Source organism: Vicia villosa, linkage group LG4, assembly GCF_029867415.1.
Source record: "Vicia villosa cultivar HV-30 ecotype Madison, WI linkage group LG4, Vvil1.0, whole genome shotgun sequence".
Taxonomy (NCBI): Eukaryota; Viridiplantae; Streptophyta; class Magnoliopsida; order Fabales; family Fabaceae; genus Vicia; species Vicia villosa.
Genome location: NC_081183.1, coordinates 3,615,775 through 3,634,221, shown reverse-complemented (window position 1 = coordinate 3,634,221; position 18,447 = coordinate 3,615,775). Strand labels below are relative to the sequence as shown.

At 29.6% G+C, this 18,447-nt stretch overlaps 2 protein-coding genes across 2 annotated transcripts in view; both read left to right on the top strand.

Moving 5' to 3' along the window:
- LOC131594352 (uncharacterized) overlaps positions 1-14,143 on the top strand; it is an 88,907-nt gene extending 74,764 nt beyond the window's left edge. The window contains exon 4 of the transcript XR_009281332.1: positions 14,127-14,143. The gene's annotated coding sequence lies outside the window, so the exon portion shown is untranslated. The remainder of the gene's footprint in view (positions 1-14,126) is intronic.
- Positions 6,396-8,244, top strand: LOC131594350 (transcription factor BEE 1-like). Its single transcript, XM_058866455.1, has 6 exons — positions 6,396-6,849; positions 6,956-7,075; positions 7,169-7,234; positions 7,337-7,405; positions 7,527-7,604; positions 7,980-8,244. The coding sequence occupies exons 1-6, from the start codon at positions 6,442-6,444 to the stop codon at positions 8,070-8,072; spliced, it is 834 nt and encodes a 277-aa protein (XP_058722438.1). The 5' UTR covers positions 6,396-6,441; the 3' UTR covers positions 8,073-8,244.
- Positions 14,144-18,447: the final 4,304 nt, after the last annotated feature.

The window sequence follows — 18,447 nt, the reverse complement described above, 5'->3', positions numbered from 1 at the left end:
GTAGGTAAAAGGTATTAAGAACATATCGAAATAAATCATACTAAAAATAAGTACTTAGTCATTATAAATATTAATAATCGAATACAAAATTCATCTGAGGCCATTACTCATATGTGACATTATGAAGTTTAGCTTCTCATAACTTAAACAAAATATATTGTAAAAGTTATCAATATTACACAAGAATTGTCGCAAAAAGAAAACTTTAATGGATAAATTTGTTGAATTGATGCTTCTGGTTGCTTCTATTGTGTTTACCTTTCTCTAAGATGATCTTTTCTATCAAAATTGAATTTTACATGTGAATCCATATATAAGATGAGGGGTGAATTGTGATGGTTTAGAAAACTTTGGTTAAAAATAAAATTATTTAAAATATTAGTGTTTGAAAATATTTTTTAAAACAAGTGAGTAAATAAGTAGTGAAAATAAAAGAAAACAAAATAACTAGAAATAAAAGAGATAAAGGGGAAGAAAGAACACGAGAGAATTAATAGGTTTGGCCTAAGTTAACCTACTCATGTCCTAAGAATTATTCTTGAGAGTATCTAATAAATTTGAGAGCTTTTATAAGGATTTATCCACGAATCCCCTTATACAAGAAAATGAAAATTTCACTTTAACTTCTAACCAAATAGAGAACAATGCTTAGAGCTATTAGTCCCTAGACAAAACAAAGGTTTCTCTAAGGGCTGGTCTCAAACCAAGGGTTTAAAAAGTCTCACCACAAAGCGAAATAAACTTTTTTATCGAGATGATCTTAAATCTATTGAGCTTTTATACGAGATAAACTGGGGTGTAAGAATATAAGTTAAAAAATAAAATATCTCTTTGATTTTCTTTGAAAAACATGAGAGAGGGATTAAAACTATTTAAATTTAAAATATGGGGACCAAAACCGTTTGAATTCAAAATAGAGGGACTGATTTCGTAAATCAGATAAAATAGGAAGATCAAAACTGTAATTTAGTGTTATTTAAATTACTTTTGGCTTAATTCAACTTTGATCCCTTTATTTTATTTTTTATTTTGGGGACTAAAGTTGTAATTAAGCCATTACTTTTTTATTATAATTATCTAACTATTTATTTGAATATCATACAACATTGCAGAAAAATTGTACGTGGGAACAAATGGACAAGAGAGTGGTTAAAAAAAACTATTATGGAAGAACATCAGTTCAACTTTCTGACATGCTACAGCGTGTTAGAAAGCGTTGGAACCATGAAAATATTCGTCCTAACTAGATAGACAAAGAAGTATTTGATGAACTTCTTGTCTATTGGAATATACATGAATTTAAGGCTAGATCTGAAAAAGCAAAGAAAATGAGAGCATATGAAAAAAGGGATAGCCTTAACGTAGTTAGAAGTATAAGTACTTACGAACATGCTCGACGCATGGTAATTATTACCAATTTTTTAAGTTATATTTTGATTTATTATATGTTTTTAATTAAAGTTAATTTTATTATTTAAGTTAAGGAGTTGGGGAGACTACCACTAATGCTAGACCTGGTTAAAAAGACTCGGAAAAAATCAGGGATTTTTGTTGACGAACGTACCAAAAAAACTTTGTTAAGTTATTTTATTTATATTGTTTATATATTTTTTATATTTAATGGCAACGTTGTGGTGTGATTTTCACGTGGCAAATATAGATATTATAGCGTGAAAATCATGTGGCTATATTCTATTCATTATTTAATTTAATTTAATTTCATTCTTGTATATAACTAAGTTCTTTAAACTATATTTAACTTACTTTTTGGTTATCGAACACTGCTTACATAATTTTTGGTTGAAAATCCTCAATATACTCCAAGAGGTTCAGAGCCGCTTAATTCATGTGTGAATTTTTATATTTGGGGTTTAGTAAAGGACGCAAAGGGACCAAATGGGTGTTTTTGTGTGCTGGAAATATGGTCGAGAGCTTGAGAAGTGGGGATAGAACTCTATTTCAAAGAGTTAAAGGTGGACAAGGAATGTCACGTCCACCGTAGTTGACACCTGAAATGGTAGAAATAGTAAGACAACTAGCGTTAACTAAGGTGAGACGCAAGTCAACTTAACGTGAGGCGACGCTAAAGGCCCAAATGAAAGAGCAACAACGACAAATTGAGGCAATAGCAAAGAGGCAATCTGATATGGAACATCAAATGCGACTATTTATGCAATTCCAAAGGAGTGGTAATCAAGTATTTGATGGAAATGAAGGAGTTGGTGGTCAAGACCCGATGGATGCGGAGAATGACGATGATCTTGATCTTGACGTGTTTCCTGACCCATAGGATTTATTTTATTTTTGTTTTTCTTTTAAATTTTAATTTGTGTAAGAGATTAATTAAAACTTTTTAGTATATTAAATTTTTTTATTTATAGTTTTTATTATTAATTTAGTATAATATATTTATTAAAAATAAAATGAAAACAATTAATTATTTTTATATTTTTATTTTAAAAAAATCTATGAGAAAAGGGCATGTGCACTGACAGTGTAAATTATTTTTACACTGTCAACTAACGACAACCATGTATCTTACAAAGTTAGCCTTTAAATTTTAAATTACTGTTATAATTTGGCACTTTAAAATGATTTGATTGGATGTTTGCGTAATACTTTTTTATACTGACAGTACACTGCCATTAAACTCAAAATCTATTGGTGAAGTAATATTCACTTCAAAAGTTTATCACGTAAATATCATGTTGCAACATCTATCAAATTATTTTCAGCCATACTCAAAGTTGCGACGTGATTTTCACTTCACAATTTTACCACGTAAAATTTACGTCGCAACTTTAAGTATAACTAAAAATAACGCAACTATCCACATCGGTAAAAATGAACCTTTGTATTTTGCTTTTCGTCTTTTAGCATTTGAGAATCACTCATAAAAAATTGATGCAATACGTCAAAGTACTGTAATAAAGTCCACCAAATATTCTCTGAAAATTTGTAAGTTATCTGACACTTAGTACCATTCCCCCAACCCTCTTTAGTTACTAATTATCTCTTCTAACTTGATAAAACATTCTGGTACATGATTCTTTTATGGGAATTGCTACCTTAAAATTCAAGGCATGACTAAAAAAAGGATGTTTGAGAGTACATTAAGTTAGTTCCCAAATGTCAAAAGTCAAGAAAATTTATGAAATGTGTTAGGTAAAATCCGTCCTATTTAACTAGTAGCCATATCCATAGCCACTCTTTGTATGGTGTACTCTTTTCATGCCTATAACTTGTTTGGCTTTAACTTTGTATTTATATTAAAGCTTATAAATGCAAATGCATGGGCAAGTTCACTCATGCACGTTTATCATATGAAAGAAATATTTTCCCTTTAGTGAGTGTAACACATGACAAACTAAATTTTTGTACTCCGGCCAAAAAGTCTCAAAACTCCGTTATTAAAATAAAATTAGGGTTTTTGTTAGCGGTAAGTTACACAATCAAATGATAGTTTGTGCTGACGATGTCATTTCGATAACGTCACAATTATTATTCTTGTTATAGAATATCTTGTTTTAACCATCCACAATTTTTCGTCCTTTTCGGTATCTTTAATTTCATTCTAACACATCTTTTCGGTATCTCCTATGTTTGTGAAATTGCCTCGATGTATCTTTTACACTTTAATCAACTGACTTTCAAAACAATTTTCTATTTGAATATCCTATTATGGGGTTGTTTTCGTCCTATTCTAGGTATACTCTGTGCGCAATTATAGAGATTGATTTTTCGAAACGAGAATAATTAATATTAACTGCAAAACTCTCTCAAAAAATGTAATATTATTGTGTGCCCATAACAAAATATGAATCCAAAATCTCTAATTAAGCTAAAAGAAATCTCTTACTATTTCATCAAAATGCTCTTGAATAATCAGTCATTCCATTTTGATAAATCTTAAAGAATATAAAAACAAAATTTCAACTATAAATCAATTTTATCTACTTGAAAAGTGGACTTAAACCAAGATTTTGAAATAAACACAGTGTCATTTATTTTAGAAAGAGATAATAAAGTGTACACTACTCCTATAGGAAAGATATATTGTCCTAAAGTTAACAATTTGTCTTTTTTGTATATGAACCGTTAATGCCTACAAACAAAAGTTGAAACCATTTTTGTATATCTATTTTTGGTTAAGAGCTATATACAGTTTGGTAAATAGGGGCAACCCCTACTTTTGATTGCCCATATGCTATCTTTAGACTATAAGACCAAGGAATGTAACCTTTTAATAATGAAAAATAAATAAATAAAATGATGTTTGCCAAACACACACCCCACATGTCAGAAGGCATGCTATAAAGTTTGGTTCATTCATTTTTTCATATATATGTTCAAATCAAAGGCAAGGTTGAGCAAACAAAGGGTAGTGAATTGTGTGGCAAAGTAGTAAAGTAGTAATTGAAAGGTTGAAAAGCTTATAAATAAATATGACACAACTTGCTCTCAAAGATAAAACTATCTATAGCATTTCTTTAAGAAAAAGAAACTAATTAATTTAATATATAATAGTTTTTTTTTTTATAATCAAAAGAGAACTGTCTAATAGTTAATAGTTTCGACGTATTCAGTATTCAGATAATATCTTTCTATTAATCAATTTAAAAATTTTGAAATAAAAATTGTATTTAAATTCTATAATTTAGTTTATAAAATTAATCTTAAATCGTATCAGATTTCACTTATACAAATCATAATCGTAAACCATCGAATATTTGACCTAAAAACGGTTGCTCAACAACATTTAAAATTGGTCATTCAAGGCTTATTGATAGAATGTTGCACAAGCCTAATAGAAGTGTGAGAAAATAGTGAACTAGTTTGTGTTTTTTTAGTGTGAAAGCACATAATATACTCAATAAACCCAAACTATTCACCACTTAAATGCATTTAGTTTTTATAACAGATTCATAGTACTACAAAACACCATGCTTATTTGGTCTCAAATATGGACAAACTAAGAACAACTTGAAAGAAAAATACTGTTAAATGACAGGTTTTATGTATGTAATATACAAGACAATACTTAGGAAAATCACAATTCACCAAGGGTAATGTTTTTTAAGGGGGGTTAGGAAGACAAAAGAAAGTGACAATCTCATATGGATATGTTCTTCTTGTGCAACAATTGACATCAATGATCTCAATTGAACTCAAATTTATGGCCACAATTATTGGAAGTTTAAAAATACTGTGGTGATGAACTAAAGATGTTGTAACCATCAAGTTGATTGGTACTTTTTTTTTGGAATGGAAGGGAATAGTTTTGGCATTGGAAAACAATATTGCATATATTTAGGAGAAGTGACTATGACTTGTTTCTAATGTTTTAACTATGTAGGAAGTAAAAACTTATCAAAATGTCACAAATAGATAATGGCCTCTCATATTATGAGACAAAGGATATTTCAATAATCAAGGATAAAGATTAATAAATGTTATATCTTTGACTTTTTAGGGTTCAATAGAATCAAGAGGATAGATTTGAAGGTTCCAAATTCGCTTAGTATAAATTATTTATTAAAGATATTTTCATATCGACGGCAGAAATTGAATTTTCATCAACTTCATAGAATATGAATCAACTTCTTATCAATTGACTTAATCTTTGATTAATAACTGAATAGACATTTGAGCTAATCTAGAGTATATATTTGATTAAATAAAAATAAATTTGGTTAAAAACGTGATGAATTTTGACTTGAACACGTATTAAAAGAAAATTCGAATCTCCTATATTCATAAATCACATATTCTCTCCCGTTTGTGTATTTTAGAGTTTATTTATGTCATTTTCTCTTCCAATTTTATGTCTCTTCAAATTATTATTTTTATTTATTTAACATGATCTTCTGTCATATTTAACTACAGATTTATGTCGTTTTCGCTTTAAATTTTATCTCTCTCCAAATTATTTATTTATTTATTTAGTTGGATCTGCCATCATATATAACTAAATGGATTGCAAATTCATAAAAAAAAAAAATTAATGGAAGAATCCATATCCATCAAAAAGGAATTATGGAAGAGTTGCACCTAGACTATACTCCCCTTAAAAAAAAACCCAACTTTTTCTTAATTCCCACTACAACTTAAAATAAATTAGATCATAAAGGCAACAAACACAGTCATGGTTCCTAAATCAAAAAAGTCCAAAACCTCCAAAAATAGGAAGTGCTTTTTTTCTCACAAAACATGGAACCCTTATTAATATTAAACATTTTTCTTTGTGAAAGGGACCCAACAAAGGGAACAGAAAACTAAAGAAGCTTGAATTGCCACGTGGCCACCTAAGATTACTCCTATTCATCAATGCAGCTGAAAAATTCTAACATTATAAATACAACAAAATTGTAACTCACATTACACATTATCCACAATATTACAAAGTAATAATAAACTCCTTAGAAGAAAAAAAAATCACATATGGCTGAATTCACAGAAAATTTTCAAAATATTATTAGACCCTCTTTTCCTTTTCTTGATTCTGATCAAAGCATGGAACTCTTGAATCAATTCATGGAGAATTCTAACATGAACATGATGCAGAATTTGATGCCTTTTTCTTGTGACAACAACATCTTGGAACATCATCAACATCAACAAGAACAAGAACATGTGTTTCCACGAAACTTGGAAGAGAATTTTCATGGTCTTGTTCATCATCATCATGTTAATAGTCACAACAATGCAGTTCAAGTTTCACTTCAAGATTTTCAAGAAAACAAAGTTCATGATGGTAATAATAAAAAGAGGAAAATGATGGATTTTCAAGAGACTAGTTCGGCGAATTCAACTCCTGCGGTTTCTGAAAGTGGAAGCAAAACAAAACTTGTAAAATTTCTTCTATTATTATTTTTTTATTCATTTTATTCTTCATGTTTTATGATGAAAAATCATTAATTTTTTTTTATTAATTTTTTCTTTGATTAAATTTTAGAGTGGTGGAAGAGGAAAAAAAATGAAAAGCTATGAAACAGAAGAAGAAAAAGCAAAGGAAGTTGTTCATGTTAGAGCAAGAAGAGGTCAAGCTACTGATAGTCACAGTTTAGCAGAAAGGGTATAATTTAATAAATATTCAGCTTAATTAATTAAGTGCTTATTTCATAAGCACTTATTATATGATTTTTTTGTTAATTTTTTTATTATTCAGGTAAGAAGAGGAAAAATCAATGAGAAATTGAGATGCTTGCAGAATATTGTTCCAGGATGTTACAAGGTTAATAATTTATGTTCCTTTATAATTTATATTAAGTAAAATTTTATTTATTTTTTAGTAAAAAAATCACTATTTTCTTACTTTTACTAATTAATATTGCAGACCATGGGAATGGCAGTAATGTTGGATGAAATCATAAACTATGTTCAGTCATTGCAGCATCAAGTTGAGGTAATTAAGTGATAAAAAATTATTTTAAAAAAAAGACAAAATAATTTTCATTTAATTATGGAAAAAAATACTTTTAACATAGCTTTAATGAATTAATATTAATTTATGTTTTTTTTTTCAGTTTCTTTCATTGAAGCTTACTGCAGCAAGTACTTATTATGACTTCAATTCAGAGGCAGATGATTTAGAAACAATGCAGGTATAATCATTTTTTAAAACTGTCATGGTCCTATTTAAATTTAAAAAGTGAATATATATATATATATATATATATATATATATATATATATATATATATATATATATATATATATATATATATATATATATATATATATATATATATGTATGTATTGATACATTGCATATATTCATATTCATATGCATATAATATGCTAATTATGTATGGTTGTTAGGGTGCATGAAAACCTTTCAAACTGATGTGATGGATAAAATAAAATTTATTAGAGTTTGTGATTTTAGAAAATTAATAATTTAATTTATAAAAAAAATTATTAATTAAAGTGACATTGATGTTGATTTTATATTAATTTGTTTATTTGATTTGTTGTAGAGAGCAAGAGCATCTGAGGCAAAGGAATTGGCAATGTATAAGAGAGAAGGATATGGTGGAATTTCATGCTTTCAACCAACTTGGCCACTTTGAATTTTAATTTTGGATGATTTTAACTTTTCACAAAGTTATTATATATACAAGAAATGAAAATGTTTGATTGTTTTCAATAGCTATATAAGCACACAAGTGGATGATATTCTTGTTTCAAAGAGGTGTAAAAATCAAATGGAAAGTTAATAATAGCTAGCTACATATTATATAATTCTTGTGGATCTTGATTGGAATTGTTTTCTTTCACTTGCAAATTTTACTTTTTTTTTTTATTGTAAAAAAAGTTAAAAAAAAAAATTATAAACTCTTTAGTAGATTTTTGAATTTTGATTCAAATTAGAATAATAGTGTTCGATCTAAATAGCTGACAAAATTTTCTCTTGAAAATTTAAAACTGTTGTGTGTTAGTTAGATTCGAACTCAGAAGCTATAATTAAATTGAAAGAAATCATTATCATCTCATTAAAATATTCTTATGTCATATTCATTACTATACGCGACATCCTATTTATTCAATTTTAAGAATAAAATTCTAAACATTAAATTATTAAATAGAACTTGAAGTGATATGAAAAAGCTTTAGAAAATAAAATTATTAATAAAATTCTAAAGATTAAATTATTGTGTTGTTTTAGTTTGAAGAAAGGGGAAGCATAAACATAATGGGTTTTAAAATTAAATTTAAAATAAATAAATAAATATAAATAGGTTTCATATCATTTGGATAGTTGTCTAGTTGAATAAAACAGAATTGAACTTGATGCAATGCACTCCAATTGATGGACCACTTTTCCACCCCATCAATTTGAGGGAATCAAAATACAACAAATCTTTTCTCCATACATCAATACAATAACCTAATTTTGAAATGACAATTAATTTTATGTCATTTTTCTCCATTTCATATTAATATTAAAAACCATAAAATAAATTAAAAAGAATATTTTAATCAATACCATATATCAATTATAAGCTATTTTTGTATTCCTTAACAAGAATTTGGCTCTGTTTGGTAAGACATGCTTTCGAACTTATGGCTTATGTCTTATGTCTTATAAGCTCATATGATAATTTAGACCCGTTTGGTAACGGTCTTTTCATCACGAGTTTATAGCTTATTTTACTAGCTTATAGCTTATTTTCCAGACGCTATTTTAAATAGCGTTTTAGCTTATGTCTTATAGCTTATTATTTTTTATTCCTTTTTTATCCTTACTATTTTAATTAAAATTCATTTTTAACCCTTATAATTTATTCTAATTTAAAATAAAATAATTGTACATTAAATATCTTTTATGTCATTTTACATTTATAAGTTAATTAAACCGCTAATTTTACCAAACACTTCAATGAGCTTATAAGCTATCAGTCTCAACCATCCGCTATAAGCTATAAGTCATCAGTCATCAGCCATCAGTCATCAGCTATAAGCTATCAGCTAGCTTATCATTCAACCGCTATTTTTACCAAACAGATTTCACAATGCCAATTCATTAAGCTAAATTTTAATCCAAAAGTTATTTGATAAACAATTATATAATATTTTTCTAGTAATTCGATTCAGTTGATAACATTTAGTTACGGGAGTGGGAATTTAAACTTGCGTCATGTCAATTATTCATTTTTTTAAAGTGAAATTTTGCCGATCAATTAAATTATTAAATAAAATAATAATAACAATAATTAATTATAATTAACTAATTTTTAAAGATATTGAATTAGAATTCAGCCCTAAACACGCAATATAATAACAATAATAATAATAATAATAATACTAATAATAATAATAATAATAATGTTAAATTCTTTTGATTTTTTTAAACTTGTAATCCACTCCAACTCAAAAATATAATCTTTACAATTATATGGAAAGAATACTTGATTTAAAAAAGAAACTAATTCCTAAATCTTGCTAGATATTTGCTCTTGGTAAAGTTTAATTACAAAAGGATTGTGAAAATTTATTCACGTGATTGTGTTAATTTTCTTTTCTTCTTTTTTGTCGAGACAGAATAGTTCTGATAATGGATGAAATAGGATGCCCATGTTTTGTAGGACCTACGGCAACACAAATTTTATCGACATGTTTTTTCTTTTAAGTAGAATGAAAATAATTGATTAGAAGAATGATTGAATTTTTTACCTTACAAGGTATATTCCTAAACTTATTAGGTGTATGAATAATTCCTTTTTGACATTGTGATAATGTGACCCTACCTACAAAGAGTCATTAATCAAATTCATATCACTATACTTAGTGCCCAACCTATCTTGATTAGCTTCTTTTTTGGAGGTGTTTTCCCCAAAGCTTGGAGTTTCTAATTTCATTTAATTTTTTACTTCAATATATATATATATATATATATATATATATATATATATATATATATATATATATATATATATATATATATATATATATATATATATATATATATATATATATATATATATATATATATATATATATATATAAATTACTCATTTTTCTATCTCTTAATTTTAAAAAATTGGACTGATCATCAAATTGATAAAGGTGGGTCATTGTTTATTAGTCGGATTAATGAGTTATTGATCGAATTGTAAGACTAAATTAGATAACTCAGTTGAATAAATCAGATAACTCAATTGAATAAATTAGTCTCTATAACAGAATTATATAATTATTAAACCAGTCGAATCAGATGACTTGATCTCTAAAAAAATAAAGACACCTACCAATTTTAAATTTTTAAAATATTATAATGTAACAAGTTCATTCTTTAAATTTAAATTCTAAACATAATCATCACACATGATAAAATAGTATAAAATACAAATCCAAATAAATTTTGAACAAAATTTAATAACATAAACTGTATAATAAAATAAGTGGAGTGTCTAATAAATTTAAAAGAGGAAAATTTGTTCCAAATAAATTTTGAACAAAATTTACTTATATTTTAATTACAAAAAAAATGACGTTGTTTTGTTTAAATAAAAAATGCATTTAATCCGTTTATTTTTCAAAATTGTCGGTTCGTCAGTTTTTATTGGCTCTTACTGATTTAGTAGTTTACCCGATTCAACAATAAAACCAGACCAATTTTCTATTCAATGGGTCGACCTGCTCCGATTCTTGAAACACTTCCAGCACCTCTCAAGTTTATCTCTCACTTACATATTTGATAATCTCTCATATTTACTTGACGATTTTCATTATAAATATATTGATTTAAACAATATCACTTATTTATCCGTAAAGAATGAAAATTCAGTCATAAAACTACATGAAAAAATAATAAAAGAACTTAATATTTTTTAAACAATTTAAGTATGTTTTTATCTCCTACTACAAAGAATTAAAGTGATGTATTATTATTTAAATGAATTAGGGTTTGAATGTTAAAAGTCATGTATATAATACTAGAGTCATGAATTCCAAGATATTTGATAATATTTCCTTGTAGAAGATAATAATAATTCTAGTCATGCTCTATATGGTTTAGCAATTACTTTTTATCGTCATATAAAATAGTTGTTTTCTTTTTTTTGGGTTTGATGAACTATAAAATAGTTGTTAATGAAGTAGACTAATGCTTTGTCAATAAGCAATTCAAACATATTATTTGTCGGCAAAACAAAGAGATTGTTGATAAAGTGATATATAATCAAATAATCAAATTGGGCAACAAAGTGAAAGTATTTATAAAATGACAAAGCACAAACAAATCCAAGAAAGGAAAAATAGTATCAATGGAACCCACTTAAAAACTATAATGAATTCATAAAATCTTGTCGATGTTGCCAATTCATTTAGTGAATGATTGAAGAAAAGAAATATGTTTTTATAAGATTACATAGCATATTTGTTGTCATTTTTAAAAATAAAAGAAGGATTAGAATTTAGATGCATTGTACCTATATGAAATTTGATACAAGTAAAAGACATTTTTAATGGGCCATAGAATGCTCTCAAATAAGGATGGGCAATGTGGGTTCTCCAACTTATGGAAAATGATAGAAGCTTTTTTGAACCTTTTTTAAGTCACTTTTGCTTCTAGATTAATATAACTAAATCTTTCTTTCTTATTTGACCCATTTTTTGACCATGATATTGTTTCCTTGTCCCTTAAAAATTAGTCTATAGTATTATCATCACACAACTATATTTTAATATAAATTGAATATTTTCACGACTATCATAACCGTCTCAAATTTTCAAAAACTCTATGTAGATTAAACATAAATTAGTTTAAAAAAATAAATAAAGATTATATTTAATCATAATTTAATTAAGACAAATATTTTATGAAGTTTTATTTAGTCATACTTAACCGTGAGAAATTTTAGACTCTGTGCGTTAATCCGCATTGCACGCCCTAAAAAACGACTATAAAGATTATACTGCTGCATTTTTTAGGGTTGAAATCAAAATTTAAAACATGATTTAGTAGTTTAGGTCAAAATTCTATTTCTTCAAGATAAACAAATGAAATGTTGCGAGATATTACAAATTCAAACTCATCTATCTACAATCAAATTTTTCACAGTTATCGATTGAATTGATTTAACTAGGCAATTCTAGTGAATAATTTTCATTAATATTTTATGCATGAATATAAGAGAGGAGGAATATGGACTTAAAGGGTCAACAAGTTGATAGATTAGTATATGATATATTTTCAATATGGATTTTAGATTTTTGGGGTCACATGTTAGGGTAGAGTAGTTGGAGCCAGGACCAAAGTAATTATATTTTTGGGCAAATTCAAGGGCTACTATAAAGTGAAATTGGAAGTTGTTAGGGGGTCATGTATATTAAGTACCCCACCATATTAGCCAAAATGGAAGCAAAATCATCATCATCTCTTTGTAATTTTGTATGGTTTCTAACATTTCAAGATTCAAAAGAAAGTTCATGACTCTAGAATTGGAACACTATTGACCAATTTTGTTGCTATCTTGAAAACAACTTGCTATCATTAATTAGTCCTAGCTACTATTGAGGTCAAGTGTTGTTGACTTCATGCTATGGTTAAGGATTCTTAAATTGTAATCATATGTTAATATTTATGGCAATGATTTGCTTCACATCAGCTTCTCATTTGTGACAGAATAATACCAAGTGATTATCAAGGAAATGCAATTAATTAATTAATTATCTTTAACTACGCATTAATTAATCAAGGAAACTCTACCTGGATGATAAATAAGGTAGAGAGTGTTGGGACTTTTGGGAGCCTAGGGGAGCCTATAATACTGAATGAATTAATATATTAGACTATAGTGAGTTTTTTCTTTTAAAATTTTAAAATATTACGTATATTAATTATATTCTTGTTTAATATTGTATTCATAATTTAATACATACTATTTACTCACATTTAACACATTAACGTAGAGTAAATTGAAAAAGTGAATGATTGACACATCCATTATTGGTTATCTTTAAATATATAATATCAGTTATTGATTTATTTCGCAATAGTAATATAAATAAAGTGAGTTGTTTATTAAGGTATGTATACGAGTTGGACTGGACATTTTTTTATTTATTTTTAATTTGTTCAAATTTTAATGAATTACTCAGCCCATAATTTTAAAACCGAATAAACTGTATCAATTCATTTATAAATTGAGTTGGATTGAGTTTGTAAATTGTGGTTCAAATAAAAAAAAAATCTTTTTTAATATACAACACAATCACAATCACAATTGTTAAATAAATATTATAATGCAGTGACAACTCTTGTAATCAATTATCCGAATTACTATACAATCACAATCACAAATGTACGTGAAATTAACACAACACAACTGTTAATTAAATCTCCTCAATCGAGTTATTTTCTCATACACGCAACAACACCTTAATCATAATTATGCTCATACAGCAGCAAGTACTCAACAATACACATAACAACTCAACACAACATTATGTTAAGTGCCAAAATGTAGTTATTTTGTGTTTGTAAATAGTGGCACTTATCGATACTTTTTGTTAATACCGTTTGAATAATTCCCCGTTTTTGTGTATATTTGTATCGTTTGTGTTTTGTTACGTTTTTATGTAAATATATATCGTTTGATAGTTTTGTTGTCTTTTTGTAGGTATTTATGTGTGTTCGAAGCTTTGAGGAATAAAGTGTCGAAGACACGGCGGCGAACACGCGATTTTACCAATTCATCGGCGGGCAAGGCTCAAAATAAGGATGATAAAATTCATCAATTTGGTTGCAATTTGTTCATTGTTAGATAGAGCATGGAATAAGCATTCCAACGCTTCGAACCGGGCGCAAATCGGAGTTACGGTTCTCAAGATATGACCAAAACAAGATTTGCTGTTCTGTTGAGCGCGCTAAGCGGGCTTGACCGCGCTAAGCGGGCTCTGGGAGCATTTTTGACCCATTTGGCAGAAAGTTGGGCGCTTAGCGCGGGTTTTTGGCGCTAAGCGCGGTCTGGCGGTCTAAGAAAAATAAAAAGCAGCCCGCTTAGCGCGCTGGGCGCGCTTAGCGCGGTCTGCGACTTTCAGACTTGTATATATGTTGTAAAAAGACTTTTTTAGGTTTTTTTATCACCTCTTTCCCCCATGGAAGAGCTCTGATCCATTTTTGATAGTTTAGAGGCTTAGGAAACACCATTGGGTGCGACGTCATGTGGATTGATCATGGATCTGTCTCGATTTCATTGTACCGGTGAGATCTTTCCGGTTCATCTTCTCTCTTCCCTTTGTTTCATTCCAATGGTGGGTGTTGTATGTATATTTCTACTCTTCTTGTATGTACATTTGTCGATCTTGGGATCGTTTATATATTCGCTTTACAAATCATCATTGTTGTTGTTCTTGATCTTTTTGCTTAAATGCTCTGGATTTGTGTTGTTGCAGACATGGACACCATAGATCTTGATTAGGAATGATAACTGTTAGTTTCTGGGTTGCAGACATGGATTTAGGACTAACAATCGTAGTGGGTATCGAGTCTAATGCCTCCGTGTTGTTTGTGTCGGTGGAGAAATCGCTGATGTGAATAGTACGGTTGAGCTTTCGTCGGTGTTGCAGACATGGACACCGATGTGGCATCTCGAGTGATGCCCGGTGATGTTGATGCGTATTGTGAATGTCGAGCGATAGATCTTCAGATTTAAGTATTCGACGGGTAGAACGAAATGCAATTCCATAACTATTTCTCTTAGACTATTGAGATTGTTTATCTGCTTTTATTTACTTTTCCCGCATTTACTTTCCGCACCCAAATCATGAAACTTAGAACGCGAGATAGTCGAACGGCAGTTCTTCTCAACCAATCTCTGTGGACTACGATACGATATAACCTATATCACCCGGTAATAAATAATACCTATTACTTTTTGCTTGCCGCTTTACCGCATCAGCAAAATGGCGCCGTTGCCGGGGATTGGTTTTGAGATTAATCGCATTGCGATGGTTTCACGTTTTAAGTTTCGTAAATATGTTCATATGGTATATTTTGAGCATATTCTCATACTTGTGTGTTTTTGTATAGTTATACTTGTTTCGTTTTGTTTGGTGAACTTACTAAACAAGTTGAACTCGGATTAGCTCTTAAATTACATATCTTCACTTTTCAACTTGTTTAGTCAATTTCACCATTCCGTTGTAAATTTGTGTTTTTACACATACTTGTATATACTTTTGCTTTTGATTCGTTTGTTAAGTGTTTGGGCAGGACGTTTTCTTTAGGTGGCGTTTGAGGCGAAAGCATTGGCGTACCGCGGGGAAGTTTCTTACCATTCGCGAAACAATAAAAGGCGTCAAGCTAACGACGTAAAACGAGCGCTTGTTGGGAGGCACCCCAACGGTTGTATCTTTTTCTGTTTTATTTTTTGTAAATGAGATGTATAGGTGTTAAGTGGAGGCACACTGGAATTTCTGTTTTGTTGCACTGGTTTTTGTCTTTCTGGTGTAGCGCGCTTAGCGCGCTAGACCGCGCTTAGCGCGGTCTGTAGCTTTTAGCCAATGAATTCTTTTTAATGATTCATTTGACTCGCCTTTTTCCCACTTACACCAAGGCCTTATAGTGCAGTAATTATTAGTAATAATTTTAATTCTTTTGTTGTTGTTTAGACTCAAATTATGGCTTGATTACTTGAAGTCGCATTTGGTAATTCTTCAATTTTGATTGATTCAACATGCCAATTGTGCGGTAATGATTGTTCGAATTTGTACATAACAAGGTACTCGTTTATCGCTTTCTATAGCTTAGCATGATTAGGAGACTTTTCATTTGTACAATTTTCATATTACTCATTCTTTTTGCATAACTTGCTCATTACTTGAATCACAATTAGTTTACCCTTTTTACCATAAATGTGAGGTGGCTTTCCATTGTGTATATATGTGAGTGACCGACATTTCTTGTTTTATCTGGATATTATTATGTTTAATCTTTCATCTGTATTGATTTTGTGAATGCACGAAAGTGATCAAGGCACTTGTTTGATTTTGAGCGCAACTACCATAAGCCAAATGTCATTTTACCTTGTGAGTGTGTGACCATTAGTACCCCCTTTGAGCCTTTTTGTCATTGTCCATTTTGTTTTTGAACTTGAGACATAGTTCACCCTTTTTGATGGATTTTGATTATCTTTGTTTTCTTGACCTATAATTATGATGTTTAGATGGATTTTTACCTTGCCTTAGAAAGTAGGGAGTATTCACTTTATGTTATGGTTGAATTCAAGTTGGGGAGAAGGTGTTTGCCTCTTTATGATGTGATTGATATGAGGTAGTGGAAAGAAAAGAAAAAGAAAAAGAAAAAAAAATGTGAGAAAGAAAGAAAAAGAAAGAAAAAAGAGAAAAGTTTGAAAAAGAAAAGAACAAAAAGAGTTTAGAATAAGAGTGTGCTAATAAGTATTATGTTTTGGTTTGACAATTTGTGATAAAGAAGAAGTTTGATTGAAATTATATTGTTTAAAACTTTGTGGAAGTAATTACTCCCTTAGGTTTAGGCAAGTTTTTTGTTTCGATTAGCTTTAGGACTTATCACTTGTTTGTAAACCGAGCCACATTACAACCTTGAAAGCCCTTGTGATTCGTGCCGTTGCGTTTTCGATACTATTTTTGGATGAATGCATAATTTTGTCTATTGTTTGCAAGATTGTCGGGTGTGTGTCAAAGTCCTCACCTTTCGGTGTTTTTCATCTACCGATGAGTTTTTGTTAGGTGTGATTCATTATTGAGCTTGTTTTGTTTTAGGATGTTTTGTATGACTTTTGTACTTAGGATCCGTTTCATTTTCATGCGTCGTTTTAGGATTGTGGTAAGTTTTTACTTTGTTTGTACGTTTTTGGTTTGAACTGTGCAATTGTTTCGTTTTCTAAACTGTGTTGATTCTTGATTCTTTGGATTTTTACTTTTGATTCTTTGAGTGTTTGGCCTTGTTTGAGGACAAACAAATTCAAGTTGGGGAGAGTTGTTAAGTGCCAAAATGTAGTTATTTTGTGTTTGTAAATAGTGGCACTTATCGATACTTTTTGTTAATACCGTTTGAATAATTCCCCGTTTTTGTGTATATTTGTATCGTTTGTGTTTTGTTACGTTTTTATGTAAATATATATCGTTTGATAGTTTTGTTGTCTTTTTGTAGGTATTTATGTGTGTTCGAAGCTTTGAGGAATAAAGTGTCGAAGACACGGCGGCGAACACGCGATTTTACCAATTCATCGGCGGGCAAGGCTCAAAATAAGGATGATAAAATTCATCAATTTGGTTGCAATTTGTTCATTGTTAGATAGAGCATGGAATAAGCATTCCAACGCTTCGAACCGGGCGCAAATCGGAGTTACGGTTCTCAAGATATGACCAAAACAAGATTTGCTGTTCTGTTGAGCGCGCTAAGCGGGCTTGACCGCGCTAAGCGGGCTCTGGGAGCATTTTTGACCCATTTGGCAGAAAGTTGGGCGCTTAGCGCGGGTTTTTGGCGCTAAGCGCGGTCTGGCGGTCTAAGAAAAATAAAAAGCAGCCCGCTTAGCGCGCTGGGCGCGCTTAGCGCGGTCTGCGACTTTCAGACTTGTATATATGTTGTAAAAAGACTTTTTTAGGTTTTTTTATCACCTCTTTCCCCCATGGAAGAGCTCTGATCCATTTTTGATAGTTTAGAGGCTTAGGAAACACCATTGGGTGCGACGTCATGTGGATTGATCATGGATCTGTCTCGATTTCATTGTACCGGTGAGATCTTTCCGGTTCATCTTCTCTCTTCCCTTTGTTTCATTCCAATGGTGGGTGTTGTATGTATATTTCTACTCTTCTTGTATGTACATTTGTCGATCTTGGGATCGTTTATATATTCGCTTTACAAATCATCATTGTTGTTGTTCTTGATCTTTTTGCTTAAATGCTCTGGATTTGTGTTGTTGCAGACATGGACACCATAGATCTTGATTAGGAATG

Excerpts from the sequence above, each read along its gene's own strand:
- LOC131594350 (XM_058866455.1), top strand. The coding sequence starts at position 6,442 with ATGGCTGAATTCACAGAAAATTTTCAAAATATTATTAGACCCTCTTTT. Across the intron at positions 6,850-6,955 it reads GTGGAAGCAAAACAAAACTT|AGTGGTGGAAGAGGAAAAAA; the intron begins GTAAAATTTCTT and ends ATTAAATTTTAG. Across the intron at positions 7,406-7,526 it reads CATTGCAGCATCAAGTTGAG|TTTCTTTCATTGAAGCTTAC; the intron begins GTAATTAAGTGA and ends TTTTTTTTTCAG.